The sequence below is a fragment of the Ananas comosus genome, linkage group 6, assembly GCF_001540865.1.
Source record: "Ananas comosus cultivar F153 linkage group 6, ASM154086v1, whole genome shotgun sequence".
NCBI lineage: Eukaryota > Viridiplantae > Streptophyta > Magnoliopsida > Poales > Bromeliaceae > Ananas > Ananas comosus.
The window spans coordinates 4,652,613-4,671,134 of NC_033626.1; the positions used below are offsets into that span (position 1 = coordinate 4,652,613).

At 43.5% G+C, this 18,522-nt stretch overlaps 1 protein-coding gene across 1 annotated transcript in view; it reads right to left on the reverse strand.

Moving 5' to 3' along the window:
- LOC109711661 (mRNA cap guanine-N7 methyltransferase 2) overlaps positions 1-18,522 on the reverse strand; it is a 75,248-nt gene that overhangs the window by 49,165 nt on the left and 7,561 nt on the right. Inside the window, exons 4-7 of the mRNA XM_020234811.1 lie at positions 3,207-3,309; positions 2,710-2,810; positions 2,560-2,628; positions 2,371-2,480 (exon numbers count right to left, since the gene is read on the reverse strand). Of these exons, the coding sequence (XP_020090400.1) occupies positions 2,371-2,480; positions 2,560-2,628; positions 2,710-2,810; positions 3,207-3,309 (383 nt within the window). The remainder of the gene's footprint in view (positions 1-2,370; positions 2,481-2,559; positions 2,629-2,709; positions 2,811-3,206; positions 3,310-18,522) is intronic.

Consider the following 18,522-nt stretch of genomic DNA (forward strand, 5'->3'; position numbering starts at 1 on the left):
GCAATGATTGTTGATGATAGTATATTTCATTCCCAGAAGTTGGGCGCTATTAGATTATAGCTTGGAATTTTTATTTGTCATGGGTTGATACGACGGCTCCGGATAAGTTGTTGTTCGAATTTCGGATTGTGCCGAGAGCATGTGGATAGTATATCTATGATCTGGTTGATCATTTGCATTAACTATAGCCTGCATAGGCCATATTGAGCTTGACAAGGATACACGCTTTTATACTCAATGAGGTTGCACCCCTTGAGTGTGACTTCGGAGTTTGGCTTTAGCGAATTGATGTTGCATCAGCCCTCGTGTGTTGATAGACCACCTACGAATGTGACAAGAGATCCTCGAGGCGACCTATGTGTTGGCCGGTCGCCCGCGAGAGCGGTGCCGTGGTAGTAGGTAGACGCAAATTTGATCGGACCCATGAGTCGGTCAGTTCTTTGACACATTCCGATCAAGCCACAATGTGCGTTACATCTTGCTTGAGGTTCAGCTAAAAGAATCAATCTACAACCATAGAAATGGTTGTCTTGACCAACATGTCCAGCCAAACCACCCGCATGCAATTCCCGAACAACAAAGTCTCGCAATGATCCTCACGGAATGCATAAACAATTATGCTAAAAAAGAAATCCATCCCAAATGACAAAGTGATTCTGGATTTGCTTTCTAAAATTGAAGAATAAATCTCGCTAAAGTCCGAACATAGAGGGATATTTTTCCTTAATGCTATCAAACTTAGTTACATTTACGCCAACACTATTCAAGGTTGCTACAACTCTACTCAGAGCATCAGCAGTTTTGTTATCCATCACAGCTTGGATGTTTTAAAACAAATTTGTATTCTTGAAGATATTCAATCCATTTTGCACATCGAAGGTTCAGTTTTTTTTTTTTGTGAGTTCAGGTGCCTAAGGATTTGATGATCTAAAAACAAAACAAACTCCTTAGGTAATAAATACTGCCACCAATTCCTTAACGCTTGAATTGCCGCATACAATTTCTTGTCATAGCTAGCGTATTTTTGTTTATCTTTATTTAATATCTCACTAAAATAGGCTATAGGATGACCTTCTTGGTTCAATACTCTACCTATTCCTACCTCGAAAGCATCACAGCAAACTTCAAAAACCTTTTCACAATCTGGCAGTTGTAAAATAGGTGCTTTTGTCATCAAAGATTTAATTTCTTTAAAAGTTTTAACGGCTGATTGTGTCCATTTAAATTTACCCTTTTCCAAACAGTTTGTAATTGGAGCCATTGTAGTACTAAAAGCCCTTGATGAACCTAAGGTAAAAAGTTGCTAAGCCATGAAAAGTTCTAACTTCATGAATATTTGTAGGTTCAGGCCATTACTTAATTGCTCTCACTTTTTCTGGATTATCAATACCCTACTTTTGGACACAACAAACATAAAATGATGACACAGAGTTGCATGAAAACCTATGTTACGTGGACACGAACACGGACGTGGGACACAGGTCACGACACGACTCGGACACACCGACTCAGCAACTTCAAAAATATTAGCACTCAGTCACGGCAACACCAACAATAAAATATTATTTTTTAAATATAATATCATACATATAATCGACAAAATATTATATCTTTTTCAAATTAATAAATAAATTTTAATTATATGCCCTACAAAATTAGTGCATGAATCAGAGTTATATTACCTATATCAAGTTCCTAAGTACATCTAAATTACCACATATAGCACAACAAAATTTTGAACCCAATTTATTAGATGTATTATATAACATTAAAAGACTATATATCAAAACTTATAAAAAGTTTGAATAATTTTTTTTTTTAAATTGAATAATGGTTCTTTTAATATTATTGATTTTTGAAACTACTTAACATCTAAATATTTGATTTTCTAAAATTATTATTTTTAGGGTAAACTTCAAATCGCCCCTTGTGGTTTAGCTCCTTTTCATTTTGCCACCATGTGGTTCAAAAATTTGCGCCCCCCGCCCCCCCGGGCAATGGTTTAGCTCATTTTAAGAAGAAATCCAATTTCGCAGAGTCCGGCATGGCTACATCCTCTACCTCATTTGCCCTTTAGTATTTTATTTCCCATGAATTATGCCAATTTCACCTTCTAGACTCCACCGAACAATATTAAAAAAATACTACATAAATTAACAATATAAATGTCATCTTCAATTTCATGTTTCACATAAGGAATATAATTTATAAATTCAAGTTGCCATGCTTCTAAATATCTTCTATGTTACTTTTAATAATATGACAGGATTTTTCTATTTGTCTACATCATCTAATGGGGATGATTGAATGCAATGCCTGGATGAATGAAAATCTATTATAATAGTTAAGAAAGAAATAATGTATGCATACCATATGGTGGATGAATCAGGAGTTATACCGAAGAAATATCCGCCTGGTTTTAACAACAAGGACACATTGTGGAGAAATCTTCGGGCTCTTTCCTCGCTTTCAAAGCATGACTAAGAAAAAACTTCATATTTAGAAATATGGCATGAAGAATGAGGAGCTCAAGCAAAGGAACGTTGATGGAGAACTAACCTGCAAATGACGCAAGCAGCAAACAATATCGGCTGGAATTCCCTTATCTTGCAATTGGATCTCTAAATCCTGCTGTATACATATAAACCCATCAACTGTTTGCTATTATGCTTAAAACCAAGGAAGAATGTGGTGGAGTGTGGATCATACACTAGTACAAGGGTCCAGATCACAGAAATCGGCAATGTAAGGCTTCCTTTGGCTCTCACATATATCGCGAGGTTCGCTAATTATACCAGATGCAGAAGGGTCTGTTATTGTTCTCACTTTAGTTTTGGAATATAAGAGCAGAATAAAATTGAGGATGGCAATCCATGGAACACTTAGCAATCAATACAGCTGATGAGCTGTTCTGATTAACATAATTGCAATTCTGCCATGAGTCATGTATTATGAGGATAGAAACACGACTTGGTTGGTCCACCACAATGATCGTCGCTTCCACAAAGGACAACTTAGAATGAAGTTGCTTTGGAGGGAATTGAGCTAGGCAGCAGCAGATCTCCTCGGCATTATTCTGGTCAATGGCAGAGCTAACATTTCTACTCTGACTACATGACTTACGGTGTAATTACAATAGTGTCAATCCGAAGACCTCATTAGCTGATAGGGGAGAAAAATAGAATAATGAGGAAAAGAAACGAGACCAATTCCAATGAAGTGCCCGATTTGGGCGTCGTCCCACTTGTCCGCAAATGCTCCAACCCCGCAATACAAATCGCACACCTGATGAGTCGGGACAAATTTGCACTATTTTGAGGTTTAGTTGGTGGTGGTAACGCAAAAAGGAAAGCCGTCCATTCCCATTGGAAATACGTGAAGAGTCGGGATTTTCTTTAAAACTAATCTGATAAAATTTTCCAATTTGCTATTGAATAATTCTATCAGACTGCAGTCTTGTTCGGGTACAAGTAAGAACTGATTATTAAAATAATAAGTATAAATTAAGATATAAGTAAAAATTAGATTAATTTTGTATTTGGATATAAATTGGGTTGTTTCTAAAAATAATGTAATATTGTTTGGATGGTTAGATTGGAACAAAGGAATAAAAGTTGTAATTTTAAATTAAAATAATTTTATCTAATTAATTAACATCAAAATATTACTTAAAAATAATTAATTAACATTAATAATTAAAAACAATAAAATAATTAAATAATTATAATTAAATAATAAATTAATTAGTTAATAAAAAATTAATTAGATAATAAATTATAAATAATAAATTATTATTAATTATAAATTAAGTAATTAATAATAAATAATTAATAATAATATATTATTAATAATAAGTTAATTAGATAATATAGTATAAATAATAAATTAATAATAGTTATAAATAATAATTAAATAATTAATATCATAATATTAATATATAAATAATAATATTAAATTAATTAATTATAATTAATTAATAGTAATATTAAATAATTAATTAATAATAAACTCATTAATTAATAATAAATTAATGATAAAATTAGTTAATTATAAATTAATTAATTAATTAATTATAAATTAATAATAATTAATATTAATTATTAAATTAATAAATTAATAAATTAAGTAATTATATATAATATTATAAATAATAATAATTTAATTAATTATTATAATAATAAATTAATAAATTATTTTATTATTTAAGCATTAAATAATAATTTAAATATATTAATTTAATTAATTAATTAATTAATATAATAATTAAAATTATTTTTAGACTTTAATTAACCTTATTCTCACCTGAGAACAAGCTTGTTCTAGGAAAAATGTGGAACAACAGTTCCAGCCTTATACCGGCTTATTCCAGAAACCCGAGAACTATTATTCTCAGGCACCAAACGTTGCATTTGGGAACAAAGGGGGGAACAAGGGCTTATTCCCCCCTTTGTTCCCAAATCAAACGCTACCTTAATTCCGTAATTGAAAGTAAAGCTGATGCGGTGAACTACTTAGATTGAGGTTTCGTTGAATCGAGGGTGGTCGATTTGGCGAAATTGTCGTTTTCGCTTCGTTTGCCACAGTCGGGAGAAATCAACGATGATAAATTGGGTAGCTTGGCTTTCCCGCTTTGTGACGTCGACACGAGGTGGGGGTTGCTATCCAAAATAGCCGGATTTCATTCTATGTCTAAATTCTACATTTTGATCATATAGCATCATGTAATGTTTATGTGAGAAACTTATGAGTTCTTGGTAAATTCATACTTAGTGAGTGGTATGATGATCCATGTTGCATGATACTTATAGGTGCATTATTTGTATGATGTTGAGATAGATATATATATATATATATATGTGTGTGTATGCATGAGATGCTTGAGTACATATGCATGTGAACATGTAGTGAGAATGTGCTAGATGTGTTGCATGACAATCATAGATGCTCTTATTGTATAATGTCAAGATAGTTGTATAGATGCATGTTGCATGAATTGCTAGTGGACACATGCATGTTGACATATTATGAGAATATGCTAGATTCAGGTGAATTAGATATGTGGACATGTTATGAGAATATGCTAGATATGTGCGTGAGATGCTAGAGGCATATGTATGTGGACCTATTATGATAAATGAAAATTATTGCATATGTAGCATATTCTCACTCATGAGAATGGTAAACTTATGGCATTATGATTATCCGGGATGTGGGATTCCCGGGGTCCTCGAGCTGGAGGACTTGAGCATATTGCATATGTGGCCAACTGTTAGCATTGCATGACATGTGATTATCCGGGATGTGGGATTCCCGAGGTCCTCGGGCGGGAGGACTTGAGCATATTGCATATGTGGCCGACTGTTAGCATTGTGTGACTTGTGATTATCCGGGATATGGGATTCCCGAGGTCCTCGGGCGGGAAGACTTAAGTATAGTGCATATGTGGCCTATGGTGAGCATTACATGCCTTGTGATTGGATGGGGTGTGGGATCCCCGAGGTCCTCGGGCGGGAGGACTAGATCATACTTGCGTCGTCTGTTGTGTTTGAGGAGGTCGCACCTCCCATTCCTATGAGCTCCGGGGTTGTATCACAGTGAGATTGAGACGGGGGAGGTGGTCATGACGGTGTGCCCCCGGCAGACGGTCACGGTCGTGTGACAATGTGTGGCGAGTGGTTCGACTTTCGGGCGAATCAATTGGATTTGGATCAAGGCATGGTCATGGCATTTCATATAGATGCATACATGGTAAAGCATTGGTAGATGACATCGTTCATGACATAGTAGAACTTATTCTTGTTGACATGATTGGTAAAGGCATAGCTACACATTTGAAGCATGATATAGATGTATATGAGCAGGTTAGGCTTATTGTTTATCTATTATCTCTTTGACATATTATCTTATCTATTATTTATATGCCTTCTTAGACCTAGTGGGAAAATCGGCGGGAAACTTTGTTTAGTTCTCACACCATGTTTTTACAGAGACAAGCGTGAGCGCATTCGTCGAGGACACGGCTTGGGCATCGAGCCCTAGATAGTGTGGATCACTGGCCGTACTGACAGGTCTCGACGTGCCGGAGGCCGTGCTCATGATCCGAAGCACAACAGCTCACTGTGGGAGGCGCACGAACGACCCGAACTTTCAGCGAATAGCGCGCTCTCAGGGAAAACTGCGCCGAAAATGCAGTTTTGGTGTCCGTTGATCCAAAGTGAGGTGAGCACTGTGATCGGCACTGACCAGCGATCATCGTGCTCACCTCCGGAGGCATCGGGATAGCCTCGGATCGCCGAAAAAGCGTGCGCAAACCTGAAACAACAACCAAAATAGCACTACAAGGCTTACCGGAGCAGTGGGAGCTAGGGCAGGCCGGCGGCGGCGCTCGGGGCGGCTCGAGGCGGCTCGGGGCGGCGGTGATCGACTGCCTGAGGTCGGAGGGATTCCACAGGGGTGGCCCAAGGCGGTGGCGGCGCGGGGGAGAAGTCGCAAGCTTGCCTCGACCTAGGCTCGACCTAGCTACTGCAGGCGGCTACAGCGCGGCGGCGGCTGTAGCGGCGCTCAAGGGTGGCGGCAGTAGATGGGGAGGGACGTTGGGGCTCCGGGGGAGGTGCCGAAGAGGGGCATGAGGGAGGGGAGTGCCTAGCACCACCCTCGACCAAAAAAAATAAGAAGAGGGATGGTGGAAGAGAAGAAAAGGAAGAAGAAGCTGGCTGAGGTTGCGACTGCCGGCCGGGGCTCGGTCGGCGACGACTGGGAGGCGCGCGACTAGGTCAGCGGGAGCAAGGGAGGCGGCTAGGGTCGCTGTGGCTAATCTAGGGTTAGGGTTCCATAGTAAAACCCTAGAAGGCTATATACATATAGGCTCTAATTTGTGCCAAAGTCCCTCTAAACTCAATATTTAACATTGAGTCCCTCACAGCGCGAGTAAAACGCGCAAATACACCCCCACATGCGATTTCACACGAAACGGTACATAAAATGTCGCGATTTTCGCAAAAATGCCGTTTTGCCAATTAAGATCCCTCATCGATCAACACGCGATATCAGCAGATTCGTCCGTCAGATTTGCGAACGGATTGCACCATTGCGACCAGCACGACAGAGACATCAAACCTACGATTTCGTTTCGCCTCATTTGGTCACGGATTCACGGCGAAACCCATCCTCTCTCCAAATGGCGAAACTACACACAAATACATATAATACATGTATTTTCAATTTTCTCGAAATTCGTGCGTCAAACCTAAAATTCGTCAGCGCCATAGGTTCCAGAATAGCCGAACCATTCAAAACGAGCTATTGGATCACTATGAACGGAGTCCGATACGTGCTAGAAGCCAACTTTACACCGTGGCCTCTCCGAAAAATCGAGTTACTATTCACTTTAAGTGAAAAGTAAAAATCGTGTAAAATTTTCGTTCTAACTCGTTTTCTCCCCAAACTTGACGAGTGCTTTTGTAATTAAATTACACACAAAAATATCATTAACAGAGAGTCTAACAATGTAAGGAAGTAAATTCTCGAAATCCGAGAGTTGAACTTCATTCAGGATCGGCTAATTATCGAGTGGGTAGGCTTCGGAGGAGCTAAAGATGTCCAAAACACAAAAAGTGCTTTGGAGTCGAGTCCGCGAGAGCAAATGGTGCAAAATCTGCACTTGGCAGATTCTGCTCTGGGGGACCGGTCCCTGGCGATGGGGACCGGTTCCCGTAAGCAGGAATTCTGGCAGAGGGGAGGTCTGCGCAAAACTGCTCTCGGGGACCGGTCCCTGGTGGGAGGGACCAGTTTCCGTAGCTGAGGGTTGCGGCAGGCGCCCGATGCAACCGGTCTTTCACGAGCAAGGACCGGTTCTCGTACGCATATTGCAGGGAATTGCACTCGGGGACCGGTCCTCCCGTTGAGGGACCGGTCCCTCCGCGCGAAAATTGCCTAGGCAAGGCAGGTTGGGAGAAGTAAAGTGGAGGGGCTTTTATGTAAAATGCCATGAGTTTAGGGGTATAGAGGGGCTGAGCCTTCTCCTCTCTCTCAGTCTCACCCTCACTCTCACATTCTCTCTCTCTCACTAAACTCTTTCTCTCTCTCCCTCTCTCCTTCTCTCCCTCTCTCCCTCTTTTGAGCAAGGTAGAAGGAGAAGAAGAAGATGAAGAAGAAGAAGGAAAGAAAGGTGGAGAAGAAGAAGGAGATCTAGGAGAAGGCCTTGGACACCTTCACCTCCCTTTTCTCTCCCCTTTGGTGTAGCTTAAGAGGTAAGCTCTTGAACCCTAACAATGGTAGAACCTAGGGTTTTAGATTTCTAGCTTTAGAAATGGGTCAAACGAAACCCTAGCATGATTAGTTGATGCTTTAAGCTAGAATCTAGGGATTTATTGGTGGTTTGCTATAGGTGCAAACCTAGGGCTCCAAATTGGGGTCTTTGATAAATGATGAGATTGATCTCATTTGATAGCTTGTAAACCTAATTGATAGGTGTCTAAACGCGGGGGCGAAGTCGGATTTTCGATTCGTCGAGCGGGTGAAAAGCTATCGGCGAAATATAGCCGATTGAGCACCGTTTTGGACCAAGGAGGCCGAGACATCGTCGTAACGTTCGTTGGGAAGCGTTTCTAGAACCTTCGTACCCTCAAAAGATGGGGGGTGTCATCTCGAAGCAACCGAGCTCTTTTCTATGTCTTAGAAATATATGATTTTCATCTTTTGCATGTTGCATTTTAGGATTGCATTGTAGTACTTTTGTCACGCCCCGGGACTTAGTGGAAGCCCGCCCGGCACGTGCACAGACCCGCCATACGCCTAAAACATATAAGGCGTCTAAAACAAAACGATAAATGAAACAATAAATGAAAGCATCTAGAAGTATCAGAGCAATATACATCATCCAGAGACTAAAGCAAAGTGAAAAGTAGAAAGCTAAAATCACTAAATAAACCATAAAGATAGTACAACCAAAGATCCAAATACAAGAACTAAAAGAGTACATAGGTGGTCTCTATATGTGGTAAACAAAATCTCTCGCTCTCCCAAAACATAAAAGAGGAAAAAACCACCTAAGAGTAACAGTAAGTCCTCGCTATCTAGCTAGCAATCCCCTTGCCGCGGTCCCGTGCCTCTGCCGGTGCAGAGGGCTCTGAAAGGAAAATATAAAACAGAGGGCGTGAGAACTATTAAATAATAGTTCCCAGTGGGCAATTATTGACTTCAGTGAAATGCACCACTAGGCCCAAAACTAAGCAAGTAGGGTAAGTAAGGCAGGTAAGAATAATATGAACAAATAAATCACTGATATGGAAGCTCAATATAGCATGAAGTCACTACTTTCATGAGTAATAATCTACCACGTAATCTTTACTTAGCATGGATTTGCATAAGTAATAATCTATCACATGATCTCTACTTAGCATAAATTTACATAAGTAATAAAGCAACTACTACAAGTAAGTGCACAAGAGTATCCAACATGTAAATGTATAAGTATGCAACCAACCCAATAACCACAATGTAAATAGTAAAGATGTCATTATTTACTATTCTAATCAATGTCCAAAAGGTACAATATGTCACCAGTAATCCAATCCTATGGAAGTTACCCGTAGGTAGTCCGGCCTGCGCCGTGCCAACAATGGCCTCGTGATAGTTAACATCCCCACTCTAGGAATGAGCCTCCCCCACGGCATCCTATTTTGGCGCCCAATCCCGCACGGGCGAGCATATGTCGCGATGGCTATCTCCGGAGTGCCGACTTGTAGGGAGCGACCCTCACAAGTATGTACGAATGAGCACAATAGCATGCAAGCGAATAAGTCCGTCTCAGGTCCCAGTGGTTCATCACTGTTTCATCGGATCTAAAACCCGGAATACAGCACATGTCCCAAAGGCCCGCCTCTATGTCATCGTGTCTAAAATACGGAATATAGTAACTGTCTCAATGGCCTATCTCTATGTCATCATGTCTAAAACATGGAATATAGCAGATTTTCAGTGGCCTATCATCATGTCTCTAAGTTGTAGTTCAACAATTTTCTAGTTCAAGTGCCCCTTTATGACACTTTTGCTTACTATGTCCCAATATGAATAATAAATCTAAAAGCTTGTCATTCTAATCATTTCCCACACAAGAAATATGATCTTACATTATTCATTAGAACATTAAACTCATGCATGCTCACAATGCACATGTTTCTCTCTACAACATAAAGTCAATTTTTTTCATGATGCATAACATAGGGGTTTTAAGCATTCTAAAATTCATATAAATCCTATTCAACATGGGTATGCATGCATATATAGTATACGAAAATATTTAACCACGTAGGAGGCATTTCCCCCTATTTCAATGAAGCCAAACCCACCAAAGCTCCGCGCAGCTCGTCGTAACCTCCGACGAAGTTGCCCGCTACTCTCCTAGTACCCTAAAGGTATAGAAATGAGAGTTAAACGGACCCTACGAACAAAGCTAAAGCTCAAACATTAAGCTATCCAAGCTAAGGTGGAGAAATCTCACCGTACGCGAAGGAATCTCTCTCGATCTCCAAAAGGGAGCTAGAGTTCTTCAAATCCAACCTAAATCAATGTTCTAAGCCAATCAATTTGGTTCTAGAAGTTACAAATCAAAAATCCCCAATTCTAACCCTGGAATCCAAAATCTAGAGTTTTCTCTAGCAAAATCCATCAAAACACGTATCAAAAGGGAAATACATGTTACTAACATCTCAAGAAGCTCCAAAACAAGCTCAAACTCCTCAAGGGTTGAAGTTTGATCCTCAATAAAGCTCCAATCCAACTCTCCAAGCTTCTCCAATAGTGGTAGACCAACAAAAGGCAAGAAGGAGAAGAAAAGAGAGATCAAAACTAGCTCAAATCCCTCAAAAATGAAAAAGAAACCAAGGGGGGAAGAGCTCACCTTATCTCCTCTGGTCTAGGGCTCAAAAGAGCAGCCATGGGGGCTGGGGTGACTTTTATAGAGGTTGCAATAATTGCAAAAACACCCCTTCCCGAACATTGCTCGCGCTGCACTGTGTACCGGTACACGGACTCGCGTACCGGTACAACACCTGCGAAACAGCCAAACCTGAGCCTCGAGTTTACACGAAATTCGTCTATGTACCGGTACACTAGCCCCGTACCGGTACAGCCATCAGCGCGTACCGGTACAGCCATCAACCCCGTATCGGTACACAGCCCTGCTGAGGCTACCGGAGAGCTGACCAAAATTCCGACTTTTCGGATTTTGGTGCTAGGTTTTAAACTTTCAATCTCGGGGTTCGAACCATGGGTCGGAACACTGTCAACAACCCTCCACGAAGTGTGGAAAAGCTCAGAACACGAAACAAACACTCGAACCTTGCAATTTGCAAAGGTCCAGTGCATCACATTCACCCCTCCTAAAAAGGAGTTTCGTCCGAGAAACTCGAAAGCAACGTACCTCAAGACTCCATCTGAAAAAGATGGGGATAACGCTCCAGTAAGGCGCTCTCAAGCTCCCACGTGGCCTCTCGCTCCCCGTGGTTGCTCCAAAGAATCTTTACGTACGGAATATCCCGATTCCGTAGCTTCCGTACCTCGCGAGCCAAGATCTTCACGGGATGCTCCTTGAAGCTCAAGTCCTCCCGCAACTCTAAAGGTGTGGCATTCAACACGTGAGTCAGGTCAAAGATGTACTTCCGAAGGACCGATACATGAAAGACGTTATGCACGCCCGATAGGTTCGGTGGTAGAGCAAGTTTATACGCTACCGGGCACACACGCTCCAAGATCTCATACGGTCCAATGAAGCGAGGGCTCAACTTTCCCCGAATCCCGAATCTCTTGATTCCTTTAGTCGGCGAGACCTTTAAGAAAACATGGTCTCCAACTTGGAACTCCAAGTCTCGCCGCTGTCGATCAGCGTAGCTCCTCTGTCTACTCTACGCCATCAAGAGTCGCTCCCGAGCAATGCGAACCTTGTCCTCAGCTTCCTGGAGCACATCAGGGCCTAACGCCAGTCTCTCGCCAACTTCACTCCAATGAAGTGGCGATCTACACTACCGTCCATAAAGTGCTTCGAAGGGCGCCATCTTGATGCTTGCTTGATAACTATTGTTATAAGCAAACTCTGCCATAGGTAGATGCTGCGACCATCCTCCCTGGAAGTCAATCACACATGCTCGGAGCATATCCTCTAAAGTCTGAATGATGCGCTCCGACTGCCCGTCACTCTGAGGGTGGAAAGCAGTGCTGAAGTCCAAACGAGTGCCAAGGGCGTCTTGCAGACTCCTCTAAAAATGAGACACAAACCGGGTGTCTCGATCTGATACAATTGACGTGGGCACTCCGTGAAGTCGCACAATCTCATCAAGGTACACTTGTGCAAGCTTCTCCCCGATCCAAGTAGTATGAATAGGTATGAAGTGCGCCGACTTCGTCAACCTATCCACGATCACCCAAATAGCATCATGCCCGGCCTGAGAGGGGGGCAATCCAGTCAGGAAATCCATGGTGATCTTCTCCCACTTCCACACCGGAATAGGCAAACTCTGGAGTTTTCCCGCGGGAACTCGATGCTCAGCCTTTAGTTGTTGGCAAGTTAGACAACGAGCTACAAACTCGCCAACATCCTTTTTCATCCCGAGCCACCAATAAAGCAATTTTAAATCCTTATACATCTTGGTGCCTCCCGGATGTATAGCGTAGGGCGCTCAGTGCGCTTCATGAAGAATATCCTCTTTAATTCCCGAATCCGCCGGTACACAAATCCGTCCACGAAAACGCATCAATCCTTGGTCATCCACAAGAAAATCGCCGGTGCAACCATCAACCATTTTACCTTTTATCTTTTGCAACTCCACATCGGAAGCTTGCTTTTCTTTAATCCTGTCCAAAAGTGTAGGTTGCACAACCAAGGTCATCAACCTCTAAGGTGTATCCGGAGTCACTACCTCCAACTCCAACCGCTTCATCTGCTCGATCAACTGCGGTTGGGTCACAACAAGCATTGCTAAGTTTTCCGTCGATTTCTGACTTAGCGCATCAGCCACCATGTTATCCTTGCCTGGGTGGTAGAGAATCGTCAAATCATAATCTTTGAGCAGCTCCAACCATCTGCTCTGTCTCAGGTTCAACTCTTTCTGAGTGAATAAGTATTTCAAACTCTTGTGAACCGTGTACACTTCACACCGCTAACCGTAAAGATAGTGGCGCCATAATTTCAATGTGAAGACTATGGCCGCCAGCTCCAAATCATGCGTCGGGTAGTTCTTTTCATATTCCTTTAATTGGCGCGAAGCATACGCGATCACTCTGCCATCCTGCATCAACACACAATCCAACCCATTAAGTGAAGCATCACTATAAACCACATACCCTGCTCCAGCCATTGGCAAGGTTAGGATCGGGGCGGTCGTCAATCTTTGCTTCAACTCTTGGAAGCTTCTCTCGCATGCATCATTCCAAAAGAACTTGACTCCTTTATGCGTGAGTCTCGTGAGGGGAGTAGACAACTTGGCGAACCCCTCAACAAATCTCCGGTAGTACCCGGCCAATCCAAGAAAACTCCGAATCTCCGTGACGCTCGTCGGTCTCGGCCAATCCCTGATAGCCTCAATCTTCTTAGCATCTACCGCAATACCTGATCCCGATATCAAATGTCCAAGAAAGGCTACCTCTCGAAGCCAAAATTCACACTTTTTCAGCTTGGCATAGAGCTCCTTTTCCCGAAGTACTTGAAGTACAAGCCTCAAATGCTCCTCGTGCTCTGCATCACTTCGGGAATAAACCAAAATGTCGTCGATGAACACCACGACGAACCTGTCTAGATATGGCTTAAAAACACGGTTAATTAGATCCATAAAAGCTGCCGGGGCATTAGTAAGCCCAAACGGCATAACAGTGAACTCATAATGTCCATACCGTGTTCTGAAAGCCGTCTTCGATACATCCTCGGGTTTGATCTTTAACTGGTGGTATCCCGACTGCAAATCAATCTTGGAATACACACACGATCCTTGAAGCTGATCAAACAAGTCGTCGATCCTCGGCAACGGATACTTATTCTTGATCGTGACTTTATTAAGTTCACGATAGTCCACACATAGGCGTAGCGATCCGTCTTTCTTCTTGACGAACAAAACTGGCCCTCCCCAAGGCGAGACGCTCGGTCGAATGAAGCCTTTATCCAGAAGATCCTGTAGTTATACCCTCAGCTCCTTCAGCTCCGCCGGTGCCATTCTATAGGGTGCCTTCGAGATTGGAGTAGTCCCAGGGACGAGGTCTACTACAAACTCGATCTCTCTATCGGGTGGCATACCCGGTAGCTCAGCCGGAAACACGTCACAAAACTCCCGCACTACCGGGATATCCTGAATCCTAGGGGTATCACCCTCGCCCCTCAACACAACACTAGCCAAGTATGCTACACAACCTTTGCTTATCAGCTGTCTAGCTCGAGACGAGCTGATCGTCATTGCAAAAAGCGAACTCTGGCATCCTCGAAATATCACCTCAACTTGCCCTGGTTCTCTAAAAGTAACCGTGCGATTCTTGCAATCAATCGTGGCATAATACTTGGTTAACCAATCTATGCCTAAGATCACATCGAATTCCCCCAGCTTGCGCAGGGCTAGCAAGTCCACAGGCATAACCCAATCTCCTACCCGAATAGGGCAACTGGGGCAATATTCTTTAATATCTAAAGAGTGGTCGGGGACAACTACACGTCCCGGATGCAACAAGGAAAGTATAGGGATGCCATGCAACTCGAAAAACAGCCAATCTATGAATGAGTGTGATGCACCGGTATCAAATAATGCACGAACTCTAATGCCATCAAGTAAAATGATACCTGCGACCACATCCTCGGCTGCTGCCGCCTCCTCGTCTGAGCGGCATACATACGCCTACTCGGGGCCTGTCGAGGACCCTCGCTCTAGCGCTGGACGGGTGGCCGCCCAGGCTGGTACTGCGCCGGTGGAGTCCCATGGCTAGCGGTTGATAGAGCCGGTGCCGATGCAGTCGATGGTACCGGTGATAATCTCCTCGGGCACTCAGTCCGGAAGTAGCCCTCCTGGCCACACAGGTAGCACCTGCCTCCCCGCTGTGGACACTGCGGTGGAGTGTGAGGACCACCGCAGATCACGCACTGGGGAGGTCGGCGTCGATCTGGACCTCCTCGCTTCGCTGCCGGGCCGCGCCCACGCTGCTGGCTCCTAGGGTGTTTCGGCGGCCTCCTAGAGTGCGTCTGGCTCGCACCTTCCGTCGCATGCCTCTTGGCCTTACCCCTGTCCAAGCCCTCTCGCTGCTCCTGCATCTCTGCCGCGCCGCTCTCCACGATGAGCGCGCGATCCACCACCTCCCGGTAGGTTTGGAGGTTAGAAGATTGCACGAATTGGTAGATCGAAGGTCGCAATCCTCGCTCAAAGATACGGGCCTTGTCCTCGTCGTCCCGCACGACGAAGGGCACGCAGTGCAAAAGCCGAGAGAACTCCCTCTCGTACTCGGTTACGGTCCGATCACCTTGGCGCAAGTTGCGCAAGTCCTGCTCCATCTTCCGCTTAACACTAGTCGGGAAGTAGTGCGTCAGTAGAAGCTCCTTGAACCTCTTCCAAGTAATAGCCGCCAAGTCGGTGCTGGGGTTCTCCTGAAGATCCAACCACCAGCGATAGGTCTCGCCGTCCAGATGGTGAGTGGCGAGCCAAACTCGATCTCTCTCCTCCACGAAGGTGTCGCGGAAGAGCTTCTCCATATGCATCAACCACTTTTCCACGATCCAGTGGTCGACCTTCTCGCCGTCAAAGATCCGAGGACCACACCTCCTGAACTCGTTGAGGCGTTCCATCAGTCGGTCCCGCTCTGCCCCCTCTACCATCACGGGGAAAACAGCTCCAATCGGGGGTGCCTGAACAGGTGGCGCCGCCAAAGCCTCCTCCTGAGGCGCAGCCACGGGCGCTGCTCGCGAAGAACTGGGCGCGGGGGATGGCGCTCTCGGAGCGACGTCCACGACTGGTGCTGGCGGTGTAGGGACCTGAGTCTCCCGAGCCTCCGCCTGCTGCAGTAGGAGATCCTCAAGACGCTTTATCTGCGCCTCCTGTCGGCGCGCCGCCTCAGTCTGCTGTGCCACCATATCAGTGAGGGCCGCAAGCTGGCCCCTCAACTCTCGGACCTCGCCGGATCCGGAGGTAGCGGAGGTCTCGACCTCCTCCAAGTTTGCCGCATTATCCGCTCCGGCAAATTGAGAGCGTGTAATCGGCATCGCACTACAACATAATAAGAGCGCAAGTTAGTAAAACTCACGCTATCGCATCCCCGCTCAAATAGACAATAACCAAATCATGCGAAAGTAAGGAAGTGTTCTTCACAACTAACTCCCGATGTTACGTTGTCGGCCGCCAACGTAACCCTCCGCGAAGTTAGAGGCCATACACTTCGATCAACTCCAACTTTTTAGAGTTATCAAGATACCCAATCATGATAATTTCGCTCACAAGTCAAATAGACCTCGTTTCTCACGAGCCTATTTCCTATAGTCCAACCGGCCTAAGGTTTGCTAGGTCCACTAAGACTCAACCCTAGCTCTGATACCAAATTAATCTGTTACGCCCCGGGACTTAGCGGAAGCCCGCCCGGCACGTGCACAGACCCGCCATACGTCTAAAACATATAAGGCGTCTAAAACAAAACGATAAATGAAACAATAAATGAAAGTATCTAGAAGTATCAGAGCAATATACATCATCCAGAGACTAAAGTAAAGTGAAGAGTAGAGAGCTAAAATCACTAAATAAACCATAAAGATAGTACAACCAAAGATCAAAATACAAGAACTAAAAGAGTACATAGGTGGTCTCTATACGTGGTAAACAAAATCTCTCGCTCTCCCAAAACATAAAAGAGGGGAAAACCACCTAAGAGTAACAGTAAGTCCTCGCTATCTAGCTAGCGATCCCCTTGCCGCGGTCCCGTGCCTCCGCCGGTGCAGAGGGCTCTGAAAGGAAAATATAAAACAGAGGGCGTGAGAACTATTAAATAATAGTTCCCAGTGGGCAATTACTGACTTCAGTGAAATGCACCACTAGGCCCAAAACTAACCAAGTAGGGTAAGTAAGGCAGGTAAGAATAATATGAACAAATAAATCACTGATATAGAAGCTCAATATAGCATTAAGTCACTACTTTCATCAGTAATAATCTACCACGTAATCTTTACTTAGCATGGATTTGCATAAGTAGTAATCTATCACATGATCTCTACTTAGTATGAATTTGCATAAGTAATAAAGCAACTACTACAAGTAAGTGCACAAGAGTATCCAACATGTAAATGTATAAGTATGCAACCAACCGAATATCCACAATGTAAATAGTAAAGATGTCATTGTTTACTATTCTAGTCAATGTCCAAAAGGTACAATATGTCACCAGTAATCCAATCCTGTGGAAGCTACCCGTAGGTAGTCCGGCCTGCGCCGTGCGAACAATGGCCCCGTGGTAGTCAACATCCCCACTCTAGAAATAAGCCTCCCCCACGGCATCCCATTTTGGCGCCCAATCCCGCACGGGCGAGCATATGTCGCGATGGCTATCTCCGGAGTGCCAACTTGTAGGGAGCGACCCTCACAAGTATGTACGAATGAGCACAATGGCATGCAAGCGAATAAGCCCGTCTCAGGTCCCAGTGGTTCATCACTGTTTCATCGGATCTAAAACCCGAAATACAGCACGTCCCAAAGGCCCGCCTCTATGTCATCGTGTTTAAAACACGGAATATAGTAACTGTCTCAATGGCCTATCTCTATGTCATCATGTCTAAAACATGAAATATAGCAGATTTCCAGTAACCTATCATCATGTCTTTAAGTTGTAGTTCAACAATTTTCTAGTTCAAGTGCCCCTTTATGACACTTTTGCTTACTATGTCCCCAATATGAATAATAAATTTAAAAGTTTGTCATTCTAATCATTTTCCACACAAGAAACATGATCTTACATTATTCATTGGAACATTAAACTCATGCATGCTCACAATGCACATGTTTCTCTCTACAACATAGAGTCAATTTTTTTCATGATGCATAACATAGGGGTTTTAAGCATTCTAAAATTCATATAAATCCTATTCAACATGGGTATGCATGCATATATAGTATACGAAAACATTTAACCACGTAGGAGGCATTTCCCCCTATTTCAATGAAGCCAAACCCACCAAAGCTCCGCGCGGCTCGTCGTAACCTCCGACGAAGTTGCCCGCTACTCTCCTAGCACCCTAAAGGTATAGAAATGAGAGTTAAACGGACCCTACGAACAAAGCTAAGCTCAAACATTAAGCTATCCAAGCTAAGGTGGAGAAATCTCACCGTATGCGAAGGAATCTCTCTCGATCTCCAAAAGGGAGCTAGAGTCCTTCAAATCCAATCTAAATCAATATTCTAAACCAATCAATTTGGTTCTAGAAGCTACAAATCAAAAATCTCCAATTCTAACCCTAGAATCCAAAATCTAGGGTTTCCTCTAGCAAAATCCATCAAAACACGTATCAAAAGGGAAATACAT